This window comes from Schistocerca serialis, chromosome 6 (assembly GCF_023864345.2).
Source record: "Schistocerca serialis cubense isolate TAMUIC-IGC-003099 chromosome 6, iqSchSeri2.2, whole genome shotgun sequence".
Classification (NCBI taxonomy): Eukaryota; Metazoa; Arthropoda; class Insecta; order Orthoptera; family Acrididae; genus Schistocerca; species Schistocerca serialis.
The window spans coordinates 407,253,072-407,273,053 of NC_064643.1; the positions used below are offsets into that span (position 1 = coordinate 407,253,072).

A 19,982-nucleotide genomic window follows, 5' to 3' on the forward strand; every position below is an offset into this window, starting at 1 on the left:
TCTAAATATAGAAAAACGTAATCTAATGTAGACAAGTAGGAGAAACAAACTGGTCTTTTTAGAGTACAACATTATTAGTGTGCTGCTTGCCCCAAGTCAAGTAGATTAATTAAATGTGTAATATTGCAAACAATATGAAATGGAACAAGCATATAAGGACAGTAATAGGGAGGGCAAGTGGTTGACTTCGTTTCATTAGGAAAATTTTAGGAAAGTGTGGTATGTTGGACTTTAGTGGGACCCATTTGTGAGATACTGCTAGTGTGTCTGGCATCTGCACCAGGTCAGATTAAAGGGAGACGTTGAAGCAATTCAGAGGTAGGCTGATAGATTTGTTACCAGTAGTTTCAAACAGCATGCAAGTATCACGGAGATACTTCGGGAATTCAGATGGGTTTCCCTGGTTGAAGGCCATGCTCTTTTCAAGGAAACCCTTTGAGAAAACATAATAACTGGCATTTGAAGCTGACTGCAGGACGATTCTACTATCGCCAACACGTGTTTCTTGTAAGGGCCCCGAAGATGAGAGAAATTATGGCTTGTACAGAGGCATGTAGGCAGTTGTTTTTCACTCGCTCTGTTTGACTGTGGAACAGAAAAAGAAATGATACAGGGTACCCTCTGCCATGCACCGTACAGTGGCTTCTGGAATGTGTGTGTAGCTGTAGAACCTAATGTAGTACAGGGTGTTCAGCAAAGGAGTCCTTGATTTTAAAATTAAATATCTTGGAAACTGAGATTGATAGATAAGTAAGACAAACAGAATGTTTATCGTGTAGGCTGTAAGAATATTATACAGACGTTTCAGAGTAGTTTGAAAAGCTGCTGACAGATGGTACTGTAATCACAACATGTAGTGCACTATAAATAGTGGGCCACAGCTCAGAGCAATCAGTTCCACTGTTGAAACATGAGAGGAGCGTAGGGTTTCTAAGACAGAGGCTGAAATCATGTATTCCATTGACTGGTGCTGGAATACTACAGGTTAAAACACGGTCTTGTGGCAACAAGGTGCACTTTTCAAATACGATTTTATTTTTCAAAAGGGCCCAATACAAAAACCATCCGCAAGCTCTTCAGCAAATTTTGACAGACAGGCAGCTTGGCTGATGATCTAGTGGGAAATGTTGGCCCCCGAGCAAACTGCAGCTACTCCTGAAAATGTTGCAACAATTTCTGGAGTTATTCAACAGAAACCAAGCAAATCCATCTTAAGAACTGCACAGAGACTGGTTTACATCCTCAAAAACAGCTACCGCCGTACACTCCATCAGACCTCCCCCCACCCCCCCCCCCTCCCCATATTTAATAAATTCTCCACAAATTTTCTTGCAAGATGAAAACAAATCTACAATAGTCTATTGCACCCATAAAAAAAAAAGTTGAATGCATGATTTCACCTTCACTATAATCTTACATCATGGCTCAAAACCAACAGGTAGCAATGAAAGTTTCAGTTGACACAGAATATGTCTATGACAATGATACAATCTTCATAAGCAGCACGTTTAGGCAAATGGCGAACACAAAGATCACAATTACAGAAAAGAAATTAAACCATCAGAGAGATCCAGACAACTTGGAGTTCTCTGCGGGTAACCCAAATGAACTACTGAAGATGCTAGAACAAATCTACAAAGTGAATTGTTAAGTTGGCCTGTACATGCTATCAACAACAGAGATCATGAATAGTAACCTCGAAGATCCACTGATAGTCGTAGTTTGTCAAGTCTTCTCATTAAGCTACAGGAAAACGATACCCATGCAGTGAATACTGTAAAAACTAAGTGAGCAGTGGCAGCTCCAGCACGTGTCACACAGAAGGATCAAGGGTGGCCCAGATTATAGAATTTGTAGGCCTTTCCTCAAGTTTACAAGGATAAATATGAAGGACAAAATATAGTTTAAATGTTAATTAGTTGACCTTACACAATTTCCCCACCAAATTCATTATAATAGACACAATGAAGTGCCAATTTGCTTTGTAATGCAGATTAAATTTGTGCCTATCTACTGTTTATTTATAGTCATTGTATCCTGACAGTTATTGTGTGCATGTGTTCATCTGCATCAAAGAGATAAAATCTCAGAGAGTGGCTGCTGTCCACATTTGAATTTCTGTCTGCCATTTTTTCTTTAGTCAGAGGCATCACCTTATTTGTTACGCCTCCTTGGAAATTCTATCTCATTACCTTTGACCAACTTGGAACAGCTCTTGGTAGCATTATTTCATCTTGGGGAATGATAAACAGTGTTGATTTCTGTGTACTTTGACAGCAACAAGTAATATTTTTGCAAAAATATGGATAACATTTTCAGTGCAGACAAACTTGGAAGTAGATCAAAAACATCACAATGACTTCGCTTGTTGCTGGCAAGAAAATTATCCTCTAACCATCGGAAAACATTATAACTATGTAATAAAATCAGGGACTGATTCTGCCTTTCTGTTAATATGTTAAGTGTACACTAAGAGTCTCAAATGCCATTCACTTTCAACAAGGATAATTTAAAAAATGTAACAATTAATGTATGTAATAAACTATAATAATAATAACAATAATAATGTATTAACAACAGTGATATCAGGAACAATAAAACAGTTGATTACCATTTGATTTCCACAACACTTCCAATTTCTGTTTATTTCTGCGTCCATCAATACGAGTCTCTTTCGTTACTCATCACATCCTATGCCGTTCTGTGTCCCCACCCCTGCAGCCCCCTCCCCATAATCTACCTAACCTGATATTTTATTTCCATTGCAAACAAACTATTGGGAGAGCAGCAGAAACCTAGGTCATCTGAACGGTGACAAAGTAAACAGTGCAAAGTAATGAACAGTAAACAAATTCTGCGTCAGAAAGTGCAGCACACCTACATACATAACTGTATTACCCGATGCATGCAATCCCTACTAACAGTAAAATGCTGAAAAACATTTCCATTCCTAAAATGAAACTGGCAGAAGTAAAGCTGTGAGTACCAGGCGTGAGTCGTGCTTCGGTAGCTCAGGTGGTAGAGCACTTGCCCGCGAAAGGCAAAGGTCCCGAGTTCGAGTCTCGGTCGGGCACACAGTTTTAATCTGCCAGGAAGTTTCATATCAGCGCACACTCCGCTGCAGAGTGAAAATCTCATTCTGATTTCCATTCCTATATTGGGAACTTCAGTACATACTATATACACAAACTATATATTTTACAATATTATGAAAAAGAAAGTTGCTACTCACCATAAAATGAAGATGCTGAGTTACAGATAGGCACAGTAAAAAGACTGTCAGAGACAGTATGACAGTTTTTTTTTATTGTGCCTATCTGTGACTCACCATCTCTGCTATATGGTGAAGAGCAACTTTCCTTTTCATAAAATGTATTTTTCAAACATGTAATCCCTAGTAACAGCAAAATATTGAAAAATATTTCCAGTCTTTTATTGGAAACTGAAATACTTGGACATACATAAGCTATATTTTCCAGTACATGTATATGCTGCTAATAGCGAAATCTTGCAAGATAACATACCAATATGAGTTACATTCCTTTTCTGACATGCCATGCAACAAAAACAAGTTACGCCTCTGAACATGTGTCGTTAGGAGTACATTTATTTTATGTTCACCTGGAAGATAGCAAAATTGACATGACTGAAAAGAGAATGAAAAAACTGCAAAATACAAAATAACACACAGTCATCCATGTAGTTTGAAATAGATTAATCCTTCTGTTGTTGTGACTGGTGGCAAAATCGTCAACACTATTTGCAAGTCAGTGGTCTTTGTCACAGTTCTTTTTATTGCAAGAGTAGAAAAATGACTTAGGCATTCATCAGACATTGAAGTAATTAAATCATTTTTTACATGTTGCTTACATGACAGTATTCTTTCATATGATGCACAACTATTTGACTTAATTTGTTCTAATCACGTAAACCAAATTTATATTAGTCTAGCAACATGAGCAATGCAGCAAAACTCCAATTTGCTGTTCATGTCTTATTATAACATTCTTTAATATCTTAATTTCTGTCTCCAATAATTCAGTATTGCACGAATAATTTTGTCCATCGGCAGTTACATTTGTTTGTCCACAAAATGTTTACTTATTGGGTTTAGACAAGTGATTCCTTTAATTAATCCAGAGTATGAAACTAAACGTCTCTCAAATTCACTGACTGTCAAATGTAACACTTTTTCACCATTTAAGATTTTAAATTGGTTGGTTGTATAGGTTACTGGCTGTTGTTATTCAGCAAACCACAACCATATTCCCCAAGATGATTTGGCAACTTTCAGATTCTACCAAGAGAAGAGGAGTTTGTGGGAATATCAGCACCTATTTTTGCTGTCACATCAAATACGCTTTCTTTCCATACCTAAGTGAAACCTAAGTCTGATCCCTGAATTTGGTTAAAATGATCTGTTGTAACTTTGGTGAGTTCATTGCAACAACAGTATCACAATCTTTGTCCTGAAGAAAATAAAGTACTGACTTGCACTTTTCTAGCACACTTGTGAACAAGCATAAATGGAAAAATAAAAGTTACTTAACTACGTCCTTATGCTTCTGCAACTTACTCTGAGTTTTATGCTTGAATATTTTCTGGGGTTACAATGATAGCTTCAGTTGTCTTCTTCACAGCCTAATACGAATCTTAGTGACAGGACCATCTAGTGTCACTTTTTTAATTCCACTTTTGAATCTTCATTCTTATTTGCGTATCAGTAAACATTTGATACACTGTTGACCCACTTGTAAAATATTGAGCCCCTACACTGTCATAAAAAAATCTGTAGCTGACTTGATCCCTCAACATGTTGCTACTATAACGAGATTCAACTTACGGTTCATACAGTCTGTGCAAATGACTTACAGGACTTCAGTGATTAAAAGAGCTTGAATGAACATCTGCACAAGAACCAATCATAACTGCAGCTCCATGATATGTTTTTGCAACTCAACATATTAAAATAACTTTACAGTTTGCTAGCTTTTTTAGAACTAACATTTAATTATTTATTTTTTGGGCGGGTTCAAAACCTGGAAGCCATTTATATATGTTGGCGTCTAAATATAACTGAATAACAGTTGATAGTTGCTTAGTTTTTGAACAATCTTTTGACTTGTCAACCATTAGAGTAAAGTAGTGGACTTCTTTCACTTGATTGGAGGTACATTCTAGCATGATATTGTTCATGATGCTAAGAATTTCATCAAAATGAGTGTGTTTTTCCCTTTTAGATTCAAGTTTATTTTTTTAGGACCTGGATCGTTTTTCCCTCTAAGTTCTATTAACTCTAAAAGTTTCCTCTGATTCGCACTATTTTTCAATTCGTTATGACCTCTTTGAGCTATTTCTTGAAAAGCTGTGTATCAAAGTAATACTGCAATTCTTTCTGTGTATGCTCAGTTTTCTTCAACTTCAAGAACATATGTTTCATCTAGCAGAGCAGCAACTTATGCATTCTCTCCATACTTACTTTTTAAATCTTTAAAGGATACACAAGACACTTGGAGTTTTTGTGTGTGAAGCTGTTCTCATGCTGCTTACACAGAATAACTCCTCCACTCTCTTCAGTTTCATGAAATCTTCCCCCCTTAACAAAGCTAAGGAATTTGTTTTTTTATGCCTTGAGTTTTGGGGAAGAAAAATTGACAAACATTACAGACTTCGGCATCATTTTTGGTACTATATATGGATGAATTTTGTAACAACCTGTCCGCATTTTTTTTTCTATCGGCAATGAAGCAGAAAGAAAAACATATTACTAGAGGTTGTTTTTGTTCATCAGTGGGTTTTATAGATATGTCTCAAACTGAAGCAGACAGATTAGTGCTGCTGGTTGTACTGCTGGGGATAGAAAATAAATATTTTCTTTTATTTTCAGTGAGTTTTCATTATCCAGCTACATCACTGCTCTTCAAGCCACCAGACTGTGTTTGGTGTAGGGTACTTCTGATACCTCACTGACTGGTCCCTCCTTCCCTAGTCCACTCATGAGAGTGTGGTAAGATTCATTGTCAGTAAGCTTCTGTATTAGCTCTAATTTTTTGAATTTTCTTATCATAGTGACTTCATGAGATGTATGTGGGAGGAAGTAATATGTCCGACTCATCCTGGAGTACTCTCTCTAAATTTTGGTTGTAAACCTGTCCACGATGCACAATGCCTCTTGCAGCATCTGCCATTGGAGTTGAGCACCTCTGCAATGCTCTCGCACTAAAAAAACAGTCCCATGGCGAAATGTGCTGCTTTGCATTGAATCTCTCCCCCCCCCCCCCCCCCCCCTCTCTCTCTCTCTCTCTCTCTATGAAAAGTACTCAAGAATCAGCTGCACAAGAGTGCCTTGTAAGCCACTTCTTTCATGGATGAGTTACATTGCCTTCTTTCCATGAATTCCAGTTTGGCGTCTGCTTTTCCTACTATTTGTTTTATGTGGTTATTCAACTGAAAGTCACTTTGGATAGTTACTCTGAAATATTGTTTCCAGTAATTTGCCATCAGTAGTAGGGTTACATTGTAGTGGATTACTTTTCCTGTGTATTTCCAATATGTTGCGTTTGTCGATGTTCAGGGTCAGCTGCCAGAGACTGCACCATCAATCCTATGTAGGTCATTCACAAATCGATACTGTCTTCTGGACTTGCTGCTTTCTTACAGACAAGTGTGTCTGCAGTCTTAAAGAGCTTCCAACGCTACCTGCTAGATCATTTATATACATTTTAAATAGTGATGGTCCTATGAACTGCTTTTGGATGCTCTGGAAAGTATCTTTAAGCCTTTCGATTTTGTTCCATTAAGAGCGACGTGTTGATTTCTATCTGCAAGGAAGTCTTGTATCCAGTCGTCATTCTGGTCCTATACTCTGTTGTGTGTGTTTTTTTTCCCCACTAAACAGCAACATGGAACAGTTTTCATATGTCTTCCTGAAGTCAAGGAACATAGCATCAATCTAAGTGCCATTTTCTACAGTATTATGGATCTCATGGAGCAACAGAGCAAGCTGAGTTCCACAAGATCCATGTGTATGGAATCGATGTTGATTTTTATAGAGCAGAGTTTGGTTGTCAAAAAAGTTACGGTTCTTTAGCATTAAACATGTTCTACAATTCTATAACAGATTGACATAAATGATGTAGACCTGAAATTATGTTCATCTGTCCTATGACCAATCCTGAAAATGTGAAGCTGTGCTGCTTTCCGTTCGCCAGGTACCAACTGTTGCTGCAATGAACTAGGATAAACTGCTGCTTGGAGGGGAACAAGTTCTTTCACATAATGTTTGTAGAATCTTGTGGGTATGCCTTCTGGTCCAGGTGCTTTTCCACTATTATGTGATCATAGTTGCTTTTCTGTTCCATTCTCAGTTATCTCAATATGTACCTTTTCTACATTCGTATGATGATTGATAGGAGTGACTGTATCTTGATCTTCTGTGGTGGAACAATTCCAGAAGACCAAATCCAGTATTTTGGCCTTCTCTCTGTTATCTTCTGTCTTGGTACCTGTATGATAATTACAAACTGCTTAATGATTTTATGTAAGACCAAAATCTCTCAGCATTTTTGGTCACATCAGTTGACAAAATTTTACTGTCAAAGTTATTGAACACTTCTCTCATTACTCTCCTTGCACTGATTTTCGCTGCTTTCAGTTTTTATTGTCAGTTAGGTTTTGACTTCTCTTGAATCTGCGATGAAGCTCTCCTTGCTTATGTAGCAGTTTTCTAACGTGGCTTTAAGACCAAGATGGGTCTTTCCCATCTGTGAAGACCTTGTTTGGAACATACTTGTTTAAGGCATATTGAACGATGCTTTAGAATTTTTTCTACTCATGCTCCTTGTCTTCATCTTCAGACTGAATATTTGGTATTGGCTACACAGATACTCTGCAATTTTTATTCTGTGGTGCGTAACTCCACCCAGAGTATTCACATTTAGAATGCATAATAACCACATTCGGTATTATTCAGTTCTTTACTGCAATAAATACACCACCATCTTTGGTGACTAACCTACCCTTACAATAAATATTCCAGTCTGAACTTAGGATTCCATTGCTATTTGCTTCAGATTTCAGCCAACTTTCTGTTCCTAATACTATATGGACTATAAACTTCAGTAAGTTGTAGCAATTCTGGTATTTTTTTTCCTTGGACACTCCTTCAGTTTACTAATATCATATTAATCTTTCCTGTACCTGGTCTGTGAGGACAAGCATTTGCTGAGGATATTCTGACTGATGTATCTTTGATTTTGGCGGACAATGTGTCTCCGATGCAAAGGAGGGTTTCTGTAATCTAAAAAACCCCATGTGCACATCACACATACTCTGCTATCCTAGTAGCTGTTTCCTGCACATGAAACCTACATTCTATATCTGATTGTAGATGTCGAGAAATTTGCATTCGATACTGTCACAGTATCATCTGAGACTCTTGTTTAGACTTTCCACTTTGCTCCAAATCAGAGGGCCATGCATGGTCAACCCTGGGTACAATTCTACAGATAGTGAGCTTAGCCTGCACTCCCATTGCAATGCTAGTTACCTTTACCAAACCAGCCATCTGTTGAAAGGAACTGAGGATGGCCTCAGAACCCAAGCGGCAGGTGTCCTTTGTACCAACATGTGCCACTATTTCCAGCTAGTTGCAACCAGTGTGTTCAATAGCTACCAGCAAACCACCTTTGCGTCTCAGATGAGATCCCCCAGCAGACGTACCAAGTGCGCACTGGCATTCTTTCCCGCATTGCCTGCTATTTTCCTATTACCTATCTAACATGTACAATTCACTAAAAAAAACAAAACACAGACCAACACTGTAAGGAAAATATGGATTGCTACTTACCATAAAGATGATATATTGAATCACAGACAGACACAAGTACGTATTAGCTTTCAGCCACAGCCTTCACCAGAAAAAGAAAGAGAAACACACACACATTCATTCACACAAGCATGCTTAACTCGGTTTTCAAATGTTCCTTTACAAAGGAAAACACAGGAGAATTGCCCCAATTTAATCCTCGTGCCACTGAAAAGACTGAAATACGTATTAGTGTCAGTGATATTGAGAAACAGCTGAAATCATTAAAATTAAACAATACGCCAGGGCTCAGTGGAATCCCTATCAGATTCTATACTGAGTTTGCAGGTGAATTAGCCCCACTTCTTATTATAATGTACTGTAGATCCCTCAAACAAAAAGCTGTGCCCAGTGCTTGGAAAAAAGCACAGTTCACACCTGTCTACAAGAACGATAGTAGAAGTGATCCACATAACTACTACCAATATTGTTGACATTGATTTGTTGCAGAATCTTAGAACAGATTCTGAGTTCAAACATAATGAGTATGTTGAACAGAATGATCTCCTCAATGCCAACCAACATGGTTTCTGAAAACATTGATCGTGTGAAACCCAACTAGCGCATTTCTCATGTGACATACTGAAAGCTTTGGATCAGGGCAGTCAGATGCAGTATTTCCTGATTTCTGAAATACATTCAACTCAGTATCACACCTACATTTGTCATCAAAAGTTCGTTTGTATGAGGTATCAATAGAAATTACAGGGATGATGTAGTAGGTTATCTGGGATGGAGAGCCATCATTAGACGTAGAAGTAACTTCGGTTGTGCCCCAGAGAAGTGTGTTGGCACCCTTGCTGTTCATGTTGTATATTAATGACCTTGGGGACAATATTAAAAGTAACTTCAGACTTTTAGCAGATGATGCAGTTATCTACATTGGAGAGCCAAAAAAAGTGGTACAACTGCCTAATATTGTGTAGGGCCCCTGAGAGCACACAGAAGTGCCGCAACACGATGCGGTATGGTGTCCACTAATGTCTGAAGTAGTGCTGGATGGAATTGACACCATAAATCCTGCAGGGCTGTCCATAAATCCATAAGAGTATGAGGGAGTGGAGAGTTAATTCTGAATAGTGCTTTGCAAAGCATTCCAGATACGCTCAATAATGTTCATGTCTGGGGAGTTTGGTGGGCAGTGGAAGTGTTTAAACTCAGAAGTGTGTTCCTGGAGCCACTCTGTAGCAATTCTGGATGTGTAGGGTGTTGCATTGTCCTGGTGGAATTGCTCAAGTCCGTCGGAATGCACAGTGGACATGAATAGATGCAGGTGGTCAGACAGGATACTTACGTACATATCACTTGTCAGAGTTGTATCTAGACATATCAGGGGTCCCATATCACTCCAACTACACACGCCCAACACCATTGCAGAGCCTCCACCAGCTGGAACAGTCCACTGCTGATATGCAGGGTCCGTGGACTCATGAGGTTGTCTGCATACCTGTACACGTCCATCTGGTCGATACAATTTCGAAATGAGACTTCTCAGACCATGCAATATGTTTCCAGTCATCAACAGTCCAACGTCGATATTGATGGGCCCAGGCGAGGCGTAAAGATTTGTGCCATGCAGTCACCAAGGGTACATGAGTGGGTTCCAAAAGCCCATATCAATGGTGTTTCATTGAATGGTTCACATGCTGACACTTGTTGATGGCCCAGCATTGAAATCAGCAGCAATTTACGGAAGTGTTGCACTTCTGTCATATTGAATGATTCTCTTCAGTTGTCGTTGGTCCCATTCTTGCAGGATTTTTTTCCATCCACAGCAGTGTTGGAGATTTGATGTTTTACTGGATTCCTGATATCACTGTACACTTGTGAAATGGTCGTATGGGAAAATCCCCACTTCATCGCTACTTCGGAGATGCTATGCCCCACTGCTCATGTGCCGACTACAACACCGTGTTCAAACCCACTTAAATATTGATAACCTGCCATTGCAGCAGCAGCCAGTAATCAATCCAACAACTGTGCCAGATACTTGTCTTATAAAGGCGTTGTCAACTGCAACACCACATTCTGCCTGGTTACATATCTCTGTATTTGAATACACATGCCTATACCAGTTTCTTTGGGGCCTCATTGTATGATTAAGTAGTGTCTGAAAGAAGCTGCATAAATATTGAAACGGATCTTGAGAGATATCGAAGTGGTGCAAATATTGCCAACTTGCTTTAAATGTTCAGAAATGTAAAATTGTGCCCTGTAGGCAGATAGCATTCAGGGCTGGAAATAAAGCCAATGTGCACTCGATATGTCTGCCTGGAATCCTCATCTGTGATGTGGAGGTGGCCTTGCCTGCGGGTAACGAACGTGTAGGGTGCAGTCATCTGCAAGTTGTGGCTCGCATTGGCACTGACGATGCCAGTCGCATGGGTTCTGAGGGTATTCTCAGTTCACACAGGCACCTGTCAGAGATGGTCAAGATTGCTGGCCTTGTGTGAGTGGAGAGTCTTAGCCAAAGGCTTTGTCGATTCTGTGATTGTTGTGGCTGCAGATTTCGAGACCTGTGTTATTGTGTGGGGATTAGTAGGACACCCTTGATATATCAGCAGTGCATTGCACAAAGGAAGCAGCTACTTGGGTAACAGAGTTCTTGTGGAGACCACATGAGGGTTTTTTAGGCTAGACAGTAGTTTGAGGTGCTCTGATGAAAACTTGTCAGTCGATAGGCGGCAAGGGAAGTCAGATGGCATTCAGAGTAAAGACATTTTGACTGTCAAAATTTTGGCAGTAAATTGTCGAAGTATTCATAGTTAAATTCCCCAGTTTACTGCAGTCCAGGAAAGTTTTCACACTCAAATTATTTGCAAGACCAATACCTGGCTCAAACCTGAAGTGGAACGCTCTGAGATATTTAGCAAGTCATGGAACGTATATCAGAAAGACAGATTAGAGGCTGAAGAGGGGGAGTGTTCATTGCAGCTGACAAAAATATTGTCTCTGTTGAGGTCAAAGTTAAGTGTAGCAGTGGAGTTATCTGCTCACGTATAACAGATATAGGCAAAACCAAGTTAATTTTTGCATGTTTTTACGAGCCACCCAGCTCTGCTGTGACAGTTCTAGAGTCATTCAAAGAAAGTCTACAGTCAGTACTGCAAAAATACCCAGATCATGCAGTACTGGTTAGGGGCAATTGTAACCTACCAATGATAGACACGGTAGGGATGCCGATGGATTCATAGTGTGGGGGGGGGGGGGGGGGGGGGTACAGACTGAGAGTCATGCGAGATAGTTTTGAACACATTTTCTGAAAACTGTATTGAGCATCTCACTGAGACAGTGAATTGACATCATGTAGTTCCAGTAAGATGGATGTAGAGGAATTATGGGCAAAGTTTAAGCAATTTGTAAATCATGGTGTGGGGAATTATGTGTCTAGAAAGTGGATAAAGGATGGGAAAGTCCCACAATGGTTTAATAACAAAATTCGGAAGATGCTAAGGGCACACGGGCCGTTGGACTCTTGATTAATTGAGAACGCACAAATGACAATAAGCAAAGGTTGGTAGGCATTTGTGTGTCTGTGAAAAGATCTATGCATAAAGCATACAGCAGCCACCTTCACACCTTACAGGCAGATCATCTGGCAGAGAACACAAGAAAATTCTGGTCATATGTAAAATTGCTAAGTGGGTTTAATGCTTCCATTCAATCTCTTGTTAACCAGTCTGATGTGGCAGTTGAAGGCAGCAAAATGAAAGCTGAGTTTTTAAATTTTACTTTCAAGAAATCATTCACACGGTAGAATTGTACAAACATACCGTCATTTGATCATCGGACAGATGCCCATATGGATAACATAGTAATAAGCTTCTTTGCTGTAGAGAAACACCTGAAAGATTTGAAATCAAATAAATCATCAGGTCTGGATGGAATCCCAATTCAATTTTACAAAGATACTCTACAGCATTGGTCCATTATCTAACTTGCGTTTATCATGAATCTCTCACCCAGCACGAAGACCCAAGTGACCGGAGAAAAGCGCAGTTGACTTCAGTCTATAAGAAGGATAAAAGAACGGACTCGCAAAATTACAGATCAGTATCCCTAACTTTGGTTTTCTACAGAATTCTTGAACATATTCTCAGTTCAAGTATAATAAACTTTGGCAATGAGAAGCTTATGTCCATGAATTAGCATTGTTTTAGAAAGGATCACATGTGCATAACTCAGCTTGTCCTTTTGTTGCGTGATCTGCTGTGAACTGTGAATGAGGGGCAACAGGAAGATCCCATATTTCTAGATTTTCAGAAAGCATTTGACATGGCATCCCCTTGCAGGCTTGACAAAGGTACGAGTATATGGAATAAGTTCACAGATATGCGAGTGGCTTAATACTTCTGAAGTAATAGAACCCAATATATCACCCTCAACAGTGAATATTCAGCAGAGACACAGTTATCATCAGGTGTGCTCCAGGGAAGTGTGATAGGTCTGCTTTTGATCCTATGTACATAAGTGATTTGGCAGACAGGATGGGCAGAAATCTACGGTTGTTTGCTGATGATGCTGTGGTGTAATGGTAAGGTGCTGAAGTTGAGTGACTGTCGGAAGATACAAGACGACTTAGACAAAATTCCTAGTTGGTGTGATGAATGGCAGCTGGCTCTAAATGTGGAAGAGTGTAAGTTAATGTGGTTTTAGGAAGAACAAACCTCTAATGTTCAGTTGCAGTATTGCTAGTGTCCTGCTTATCACAGTCAAGTCATTTAAATATCTGGGGATAATGTTGCAAGGTGATATGAAAAGGAACAAGCGTGTGGGAACTGTGGTAGGGAAGGCAAATGGTAGACTTTGGTTTATTGGGAGAATTTTGGGAATGAGTGGTTCACCTGTAAAGGAGATTACATGTAGGTCACTGGTGCAACCTGTTCTTGAGTACTGTTTGAGCGTTTGGGGATCTGTACTAGGTCTGATTGAAGGAAGACATTGAAGCAATTCAGAGGTGGGCTGCTAGATGTGTTACTGGTAGGTTTGAATTACATGCAAGTGTTATGGAGAAGCTTCAGGATCTCAAATGGGAATCCCTGGAGGAAGGGCAATATTCTTTTGAGAAACACTTGAAGAAAATTTGGGGAACTGGCATCTGACTGCCGAATGATTCTACTGCTGCCAACGTACGTTGTGCGTAAAGGCCACGAAGATAAAATACGAGAAATTAGGGCTCATATGGAGGCATATAGACGTTGACTTTGCCTTGCTCTATTTGTCAGTGGAACAGGAAAGGAAATTACTAGTAGTGGTACAGTACCCTCACCCATGCGCTGTATAGTGGCTTGCGGAGTGTCCGTGTAGATGCAGGTGTAGTCTACACTGTACTGTGCAGTGGTCTAAAACCTGCCTGTTCCACTGGGACACTTTCCAGTATAACGGGGCCTAATCTGTTTAGAAGCACCCTTTCTAGTAATTTGTAGCATGCACTAGGACGTGCAATAGGTCGGTAGCTCTCTGGCAGGTTCTTCGTTTTATTTGGTTTTACAAACACTAATAAAATGGCAGTTGGCGTCACATATCAGGAGAACATATGATCGTGAATAAAACAGATTGACAATGAAAGGCTGCTTCTTGAAGGAAAAATGATATAAGGGGAAGACAAAGGAAAAGGGAATAAGCTGAATTGCAATCATGTGGATGACCATCATAGTCACATAACAAAGTCTAGTAGTTCTGTTGGCAGACAGCAAAGATTCCTCAGTAGTATAAAAAGTAGTGTTAGTGCTGTCCTCTGCCCTTGTTGTATGTGCGCAATCAATTATTGCACAGTTTCAATAATAACAGTATTATTAGCTCTCCACATTTGATGAGCTCAGTATCTCAGGTCGAGCTATTCCATTTTGTTTGTGTGTTTCAAGGCCTATCCAAGTTCAGCCTTACATATGTATCATTGATTTCCACTGTATATTTTTCTTCCTTTCCATTGTTTATTGTGATCTAGCTAATCCCGTTTTTTTACTCATTTCTGTTATAATTAAATATAAGTTAATTCACAATAGTGTTAACATCTTTACTTTGCTAAATGTTAGAGAAGAGGCATTTGTCTGATGAGACATTACTAGAGCCACTCATGTCATATCTATAAATGGGACTGTAGCAATTATACACGGATACTTAGTGGAATGATCACGTAAGTTTTGGTTGTGTGTTTAATAGCAACATTTTGTATTCGGTAGAGACAGATTATACGGCAGATGTATATATTGGTGTATTGTTTACATATTCATAAACCTCATAAAGTTTGCAAATAGAGAATGTTTTGTATACAAGAAGAGAGGAATAGATGGTCACAGACTGATTGATGAGTCTCACAGGATGGTTGAAGATCAGCTAGCACAGAGTGTAAACCGGTTATCATTTATTTTCTCACTGACTCTCTAACACTATGCATTGTTTATTTTAGTGATTTGTTGATGACATGCAGGTATTTTGTTGTTGTTATAGTGGGTCTCTCACTGTCTGAGAGATCACTTGTTAGGGAATAGTTAAACTTCTCTTAACTCCAATCAGTGAGATAGTTAAGATGCTAAACTGAAATATGTAAACTTTTTTATGCAGGATTGATCTTTTAGAAGCAAATCTGATATATTTAAGTAGCATATATGAGTTAAAGGTGAAAAGAAAGATTTAATCACCCATATGATAACAGGCAGGTATAAAGACAGAGGAAAACATTGACAAATCCATCAGTAAAAGAAATAAAGATGTGAAAGAAGTGGAACATCTACAATTATTAGATTGGAGAGTCACCCAGGGCACTAGGTTACAGGAGACAAAGCTAAACATGTGAATGGGAAATACCTTCCCATTGTTTGAGGCTTATGTTTTGAATAATTTATCTTATTGTTTGATAGAAATGCAAAAATTGTTACTCTTTTTACTGTCGTAGAATGGCAATAATGGAAGTTCACCAATAATTTTTGTATGCTTCTCAGTTTCACGAGTTATTATTGTAACAGTACTGGTTTCATTGTTTCAGGAATGGCTGGACTACATGAACTGAAAACGCTGAATTCAAAATTTGCTGATTTTGAAACTACTTTGTTTAGCTTGTTGTCAAAATCTCTAGAAAGATCAGTTGAATCGTCTGAAGCAAATGAGAAGCTGAACCAACACATTGAAAGATTTTTACTGATGCTTTCACCATATTTCTTGTTGAAACCGGCGCACAAAGTGTTAGAGTGGCTTATATATAGGTTAGTATCAAACTTCTGTTGGTGTGAGTCTCATCTGAAATGTTTTATCAGTGGTAGGAAAATAGGGATTTTTGTAATACGTAACGTAAACCATTGTGGTATTCCTCACACACACATTTTTTTCTGACAAACGTGTAGCAGAAAATAGTCAGATTTTGTCATGTTGTGGCAAATTAAAAGAACTGGTAAAAGAGCAGTATTTTTTAAGACAGTATGTTCATATGATTACATGTCAACATGTTACTGAGCTACACGCTACAGAATATATGGTGACCAAAATACAAGATACACTCTTAGTGTCTGCCACAAGCAGGATTTCATCCATGGCAAAATCTCAGCATGAACTGGCATAGCTGCTAGATGACACCCATTGTCTGCTTTACCGGTGCGGTGGTGTGGTTCTTGACACCTCAGATTGTGATAAATTTTTGTACATTGCTAGTAGCAGTTGTTTGTCGGAAAAATTCAAAATTAATTTTTGTACCTTTTGTTTTTAAGTTATTAATTTTTAAAATTCTTGAAATTGTATGATTTTATTGTACTTTGAAATCTTAAAATAACTGTATCTCAAAAACTATGTAACTTACAGACCTAAAATGTATGCCTTCTTCTTCAGTTTCTTATAGGATTTAAAAATATGCACTACTTGACTATATTCATAAAAGTGCTGAATTTTCCCCAAACCGAATTATTTTTAAATTTCTTTGAATTCCAAAATCACATCTTTTAAAAATGCCTGTTAGTTCTGCAGTATTTGTTTAATGTATGCATCAAATTTGCTATGGTACTCCAGTGCAAACTTAATAAAACTTTTATCTTACTGGTAAGTACAGCACCCAGTGCTTAGTCTGTAGGCTTTTGGACTTAGTAACAAGATTCAGTGGAAACCTTGAATGGCATAAACCAAATAAGGCTTTCAAATCATTGCTTTTTTTTTTTTTTTTTTTTTGACAATCAGTTTATTGCATTATTAGAAAAGGCAAGTAAATTCAGATTTGACATTCCCATCTCAACTATGAAAATATTGTTCCATACACCCTAACAGTCTGCATCATCCATAAAGGTAACAAAGAACTTAATTACTTGTTCTTTTATTTTACAAATATATTAATGTTATTAATTAAACAAGGGTTTAGCTGTTGCTGTTTAATAGTGTGTTATTTGAGTGCCTTGCAATGAAAAATGTTCTCTTAGTTCTCAGTTTTATTCCAGTATGTTGCTTTGGTTCATGGTGTGGGTTCCTGTAGTCATGTCCTAGTTCATGAACCACGGGCAACGTATGAGTGGCCAAGTAAGTGGTCCCGACAGTCGGGATACCAGTTATTTTGGAATAAGGCTGGGCATCTCGGACATATTCTGAGTCGTGGTCACCTTTGTGCTCATACGGCAAAGACTACCAAATCCACCGGTTAGTCCCTCAGCCGTTAGGTGTAAAACCCAATGGGACTCGGGGCAAGTAAGGCTAGCAACCTGCTTCCCTGGTATTTTAAATATGATGCTGGCAACAATCAGAGCAAAATGCCTCGGACCTTTGGAGGTGACGGAGTCCCACCTCTAACTGACAAACCAGGGACTCCAAAGATACGACTTGGCAAACAAATGGTAATGAGATGGGGAGCTATTAATATCAATGGGGGCTACTCTGGGAAGAAGGTAGAGCTGGCAGAGGCTGCAAGTAAGATGGGGCTGGACGTTTTAGCTGTTAGTGACATTCGGGTAAGGGGTGAGAAAGAAGAGGAAGTGGGAGAATACAAGGTCTACCTGTCAGGAGTCAAAGCAGGAATAGCACAATGGGGTGTAGGGCTTTACATCAGGAAAGAAATGGAACCCAGCGTAGTTGCAATAAGGTATGTAAACAAACGACTGATGTGGATAGATTTGACAGTGCCTAGCAAGAAAATTAGGATTGTGTCAGTATATTCGCATTGTGAAGGGACAGATCAAGATAATATGGATAGTTTAAATGAGGCACTCAGTGATGTAGTTGTTAGAGTAAAGGACAAGGACAGAGTTCTGCTCATGGGTGATTTTAACGCCTGGATTGGAAATCGAACAGAAGGGTATGAAAAGGTTATGGGTAAATTTGGAGAGGATATGGAGGCCAACAGGAACGAGAAACAACTCTTGGATTTCTGTGCCAGTATGGGCTTAGTAATCACAAACTCCTTTTTTAAACATAAGAACATTCACCGGTATACTTGGGAAGGCAGGGGAACCAGATCTGTCATTGACTATATACACTCCTGGAAATTGAAATAAGAACACCGTGAATTCATTGTCCCAGGAAGGGGAAACTTTATTGACACATTCCTGGGGTCAGATACATCACATGATCACACTGACAGAACCACAGGCACATAGACACAGGCCACAGAGCATGCACAATGTCGGCACTAGTTCAGTGTATATCCACATTTCGCAGCAATGCAGGCTGCTATTCTCCCATGGAGATGCTCGTAGAGATGCTGGATGTAGTCCTGTGGAACGGCTTGCCATGCCATTTCCACCTGGCGCCTCAGTTGGACCAGCGTTCGTGCTGGACGTGCAGACCGCGTGAGACGACGCTTCATCCAGTCCCAAACATGCTCAATGGGGGACAGATCTGGAGATCTTGCTGGCCAGGGTAGTTGACTTACACCTTCTAGAGCACGTTGGGTGGCACGGGATACATGCGGACGTGCATTGTCCTGTTGGAACAGCAAGTTCCCTTGCCGGTCTAGGAATGGTAGAACGATGGGTTCGATGACGGTTTGGATGTACCGTGCACTATTCAGTGTCCCCTCGACGATCACCAGTGGTGTACGGCCAGTGTAGGAGATCGCTCCCCACACCATGATGCCGGGTGTTGGCCCTGTGTGCCTCGGTCGTATGCAGTCCTGATTGTGGCGCTCACCTGCACGGCGCCAAACACGCATACGACCATCATTGGCACCAAGGCAGAAGCGACTCTCATCGCTGAAGACGACACGTCTCCATTCGTCCCTCCATTCACGCCTGTCGCGACACCACTGGAGGCGGGCTGCACGATGTTGGGGCGTGAGCGGAAGACGGCCTAACGGTGTGCGGGACCGTAGCCCAGCTTCATGGAGACGGTTGCGAATGGTCCTCGCCGATACCCCAGGAGCAACAGTGTCCCTAATTTGCTGGGAAGTGGCGGTGCGGTCCCCTACGGCACTGCGTAGGATCCTACGGTCTTGGCGTGCATCTGTGCGTCGCTGCGGTCCGGTCCCAGGTCGACGGGCACGTGCACCTTCCGCCGACCACTGGCGACAACATCGATGTACTGTGGAGACCTCACGCCCCACGTGTTGAGCAATTCGGCGGTACGTCCACCCGGCCTCCCGCATGCCCACTATACGCCCTCGCTCAAAGTCCGTCAACTGCACATACGGTTCACGTCCACGCTGTCGCGGCATGCTACCAGTGTTAAAGACTGCGATGGAGCTCCGTATGCCACGGCAAACTGGCTGACACTGACGGCGGCGGTGCACAAATGCTGCGCAGCTAGCGCCATTCGACGGCCAACACCGCGGTTCCTGGTGTGTCCGCTGTGCCGTGCGTGTGATCATTGCTTGTACAGCCCTCTCGCAGTGTCCGGAGCAAGTATGGTGGGTCTGACACACCCGTGTCAATGTGTTCTTTTTTCCATTTCCAGGAGTGTAATAACAGATCAGGAATTCAGGAAGGCTGTGAGGGACACACGTGTATTCAGGGGATTCTTTGATGACACTGATCATTATTTAATCTGCAGTGAAATTGGGATTGTGAGGCCGAAAGTGCAGGAGGTCAGGTCCACATGTAGGAGGATAAGAGTGGAGAAACTTCAGGATAAGGAAATCAGGCACAAGTACATAACAGCGATCTCAGAAAGGTACCAGTTAGTTGAATGTAGTCAATTACAGTCATTGGAAAAG

At 40.3% G+C, this 19,982-nt stretch overlaps 1 protein-coding gene across 2 annotated transcripts in view; it reads left to right on the forward strand.

The window, feature by feature from the left end:
- The window catches only part of LOC126484124 (HEAT repeat-containing protein 1), a 271,959-nt gene that overhangs the window by 16,719 nt on the left and 235,258 nt on the right, over positions 1 to 19,982 (forward strand). The window contains exon 2 of one of the 2 annotated variants that reach the window (XM_050107506.1): positions 15,852 to 16,068. In XM_050107506.1, coding sequence (XP_049963463.1) covers positions 15,852 to 16,068 — 217 coding nt within the window. Of the gene's footprint in view, positions 1 to 15,851; positions 16,069 to 19,982 lie in introns of those variants that run through there. The other variant, XM_050107508.1, reaches the window with a different exon arrangement.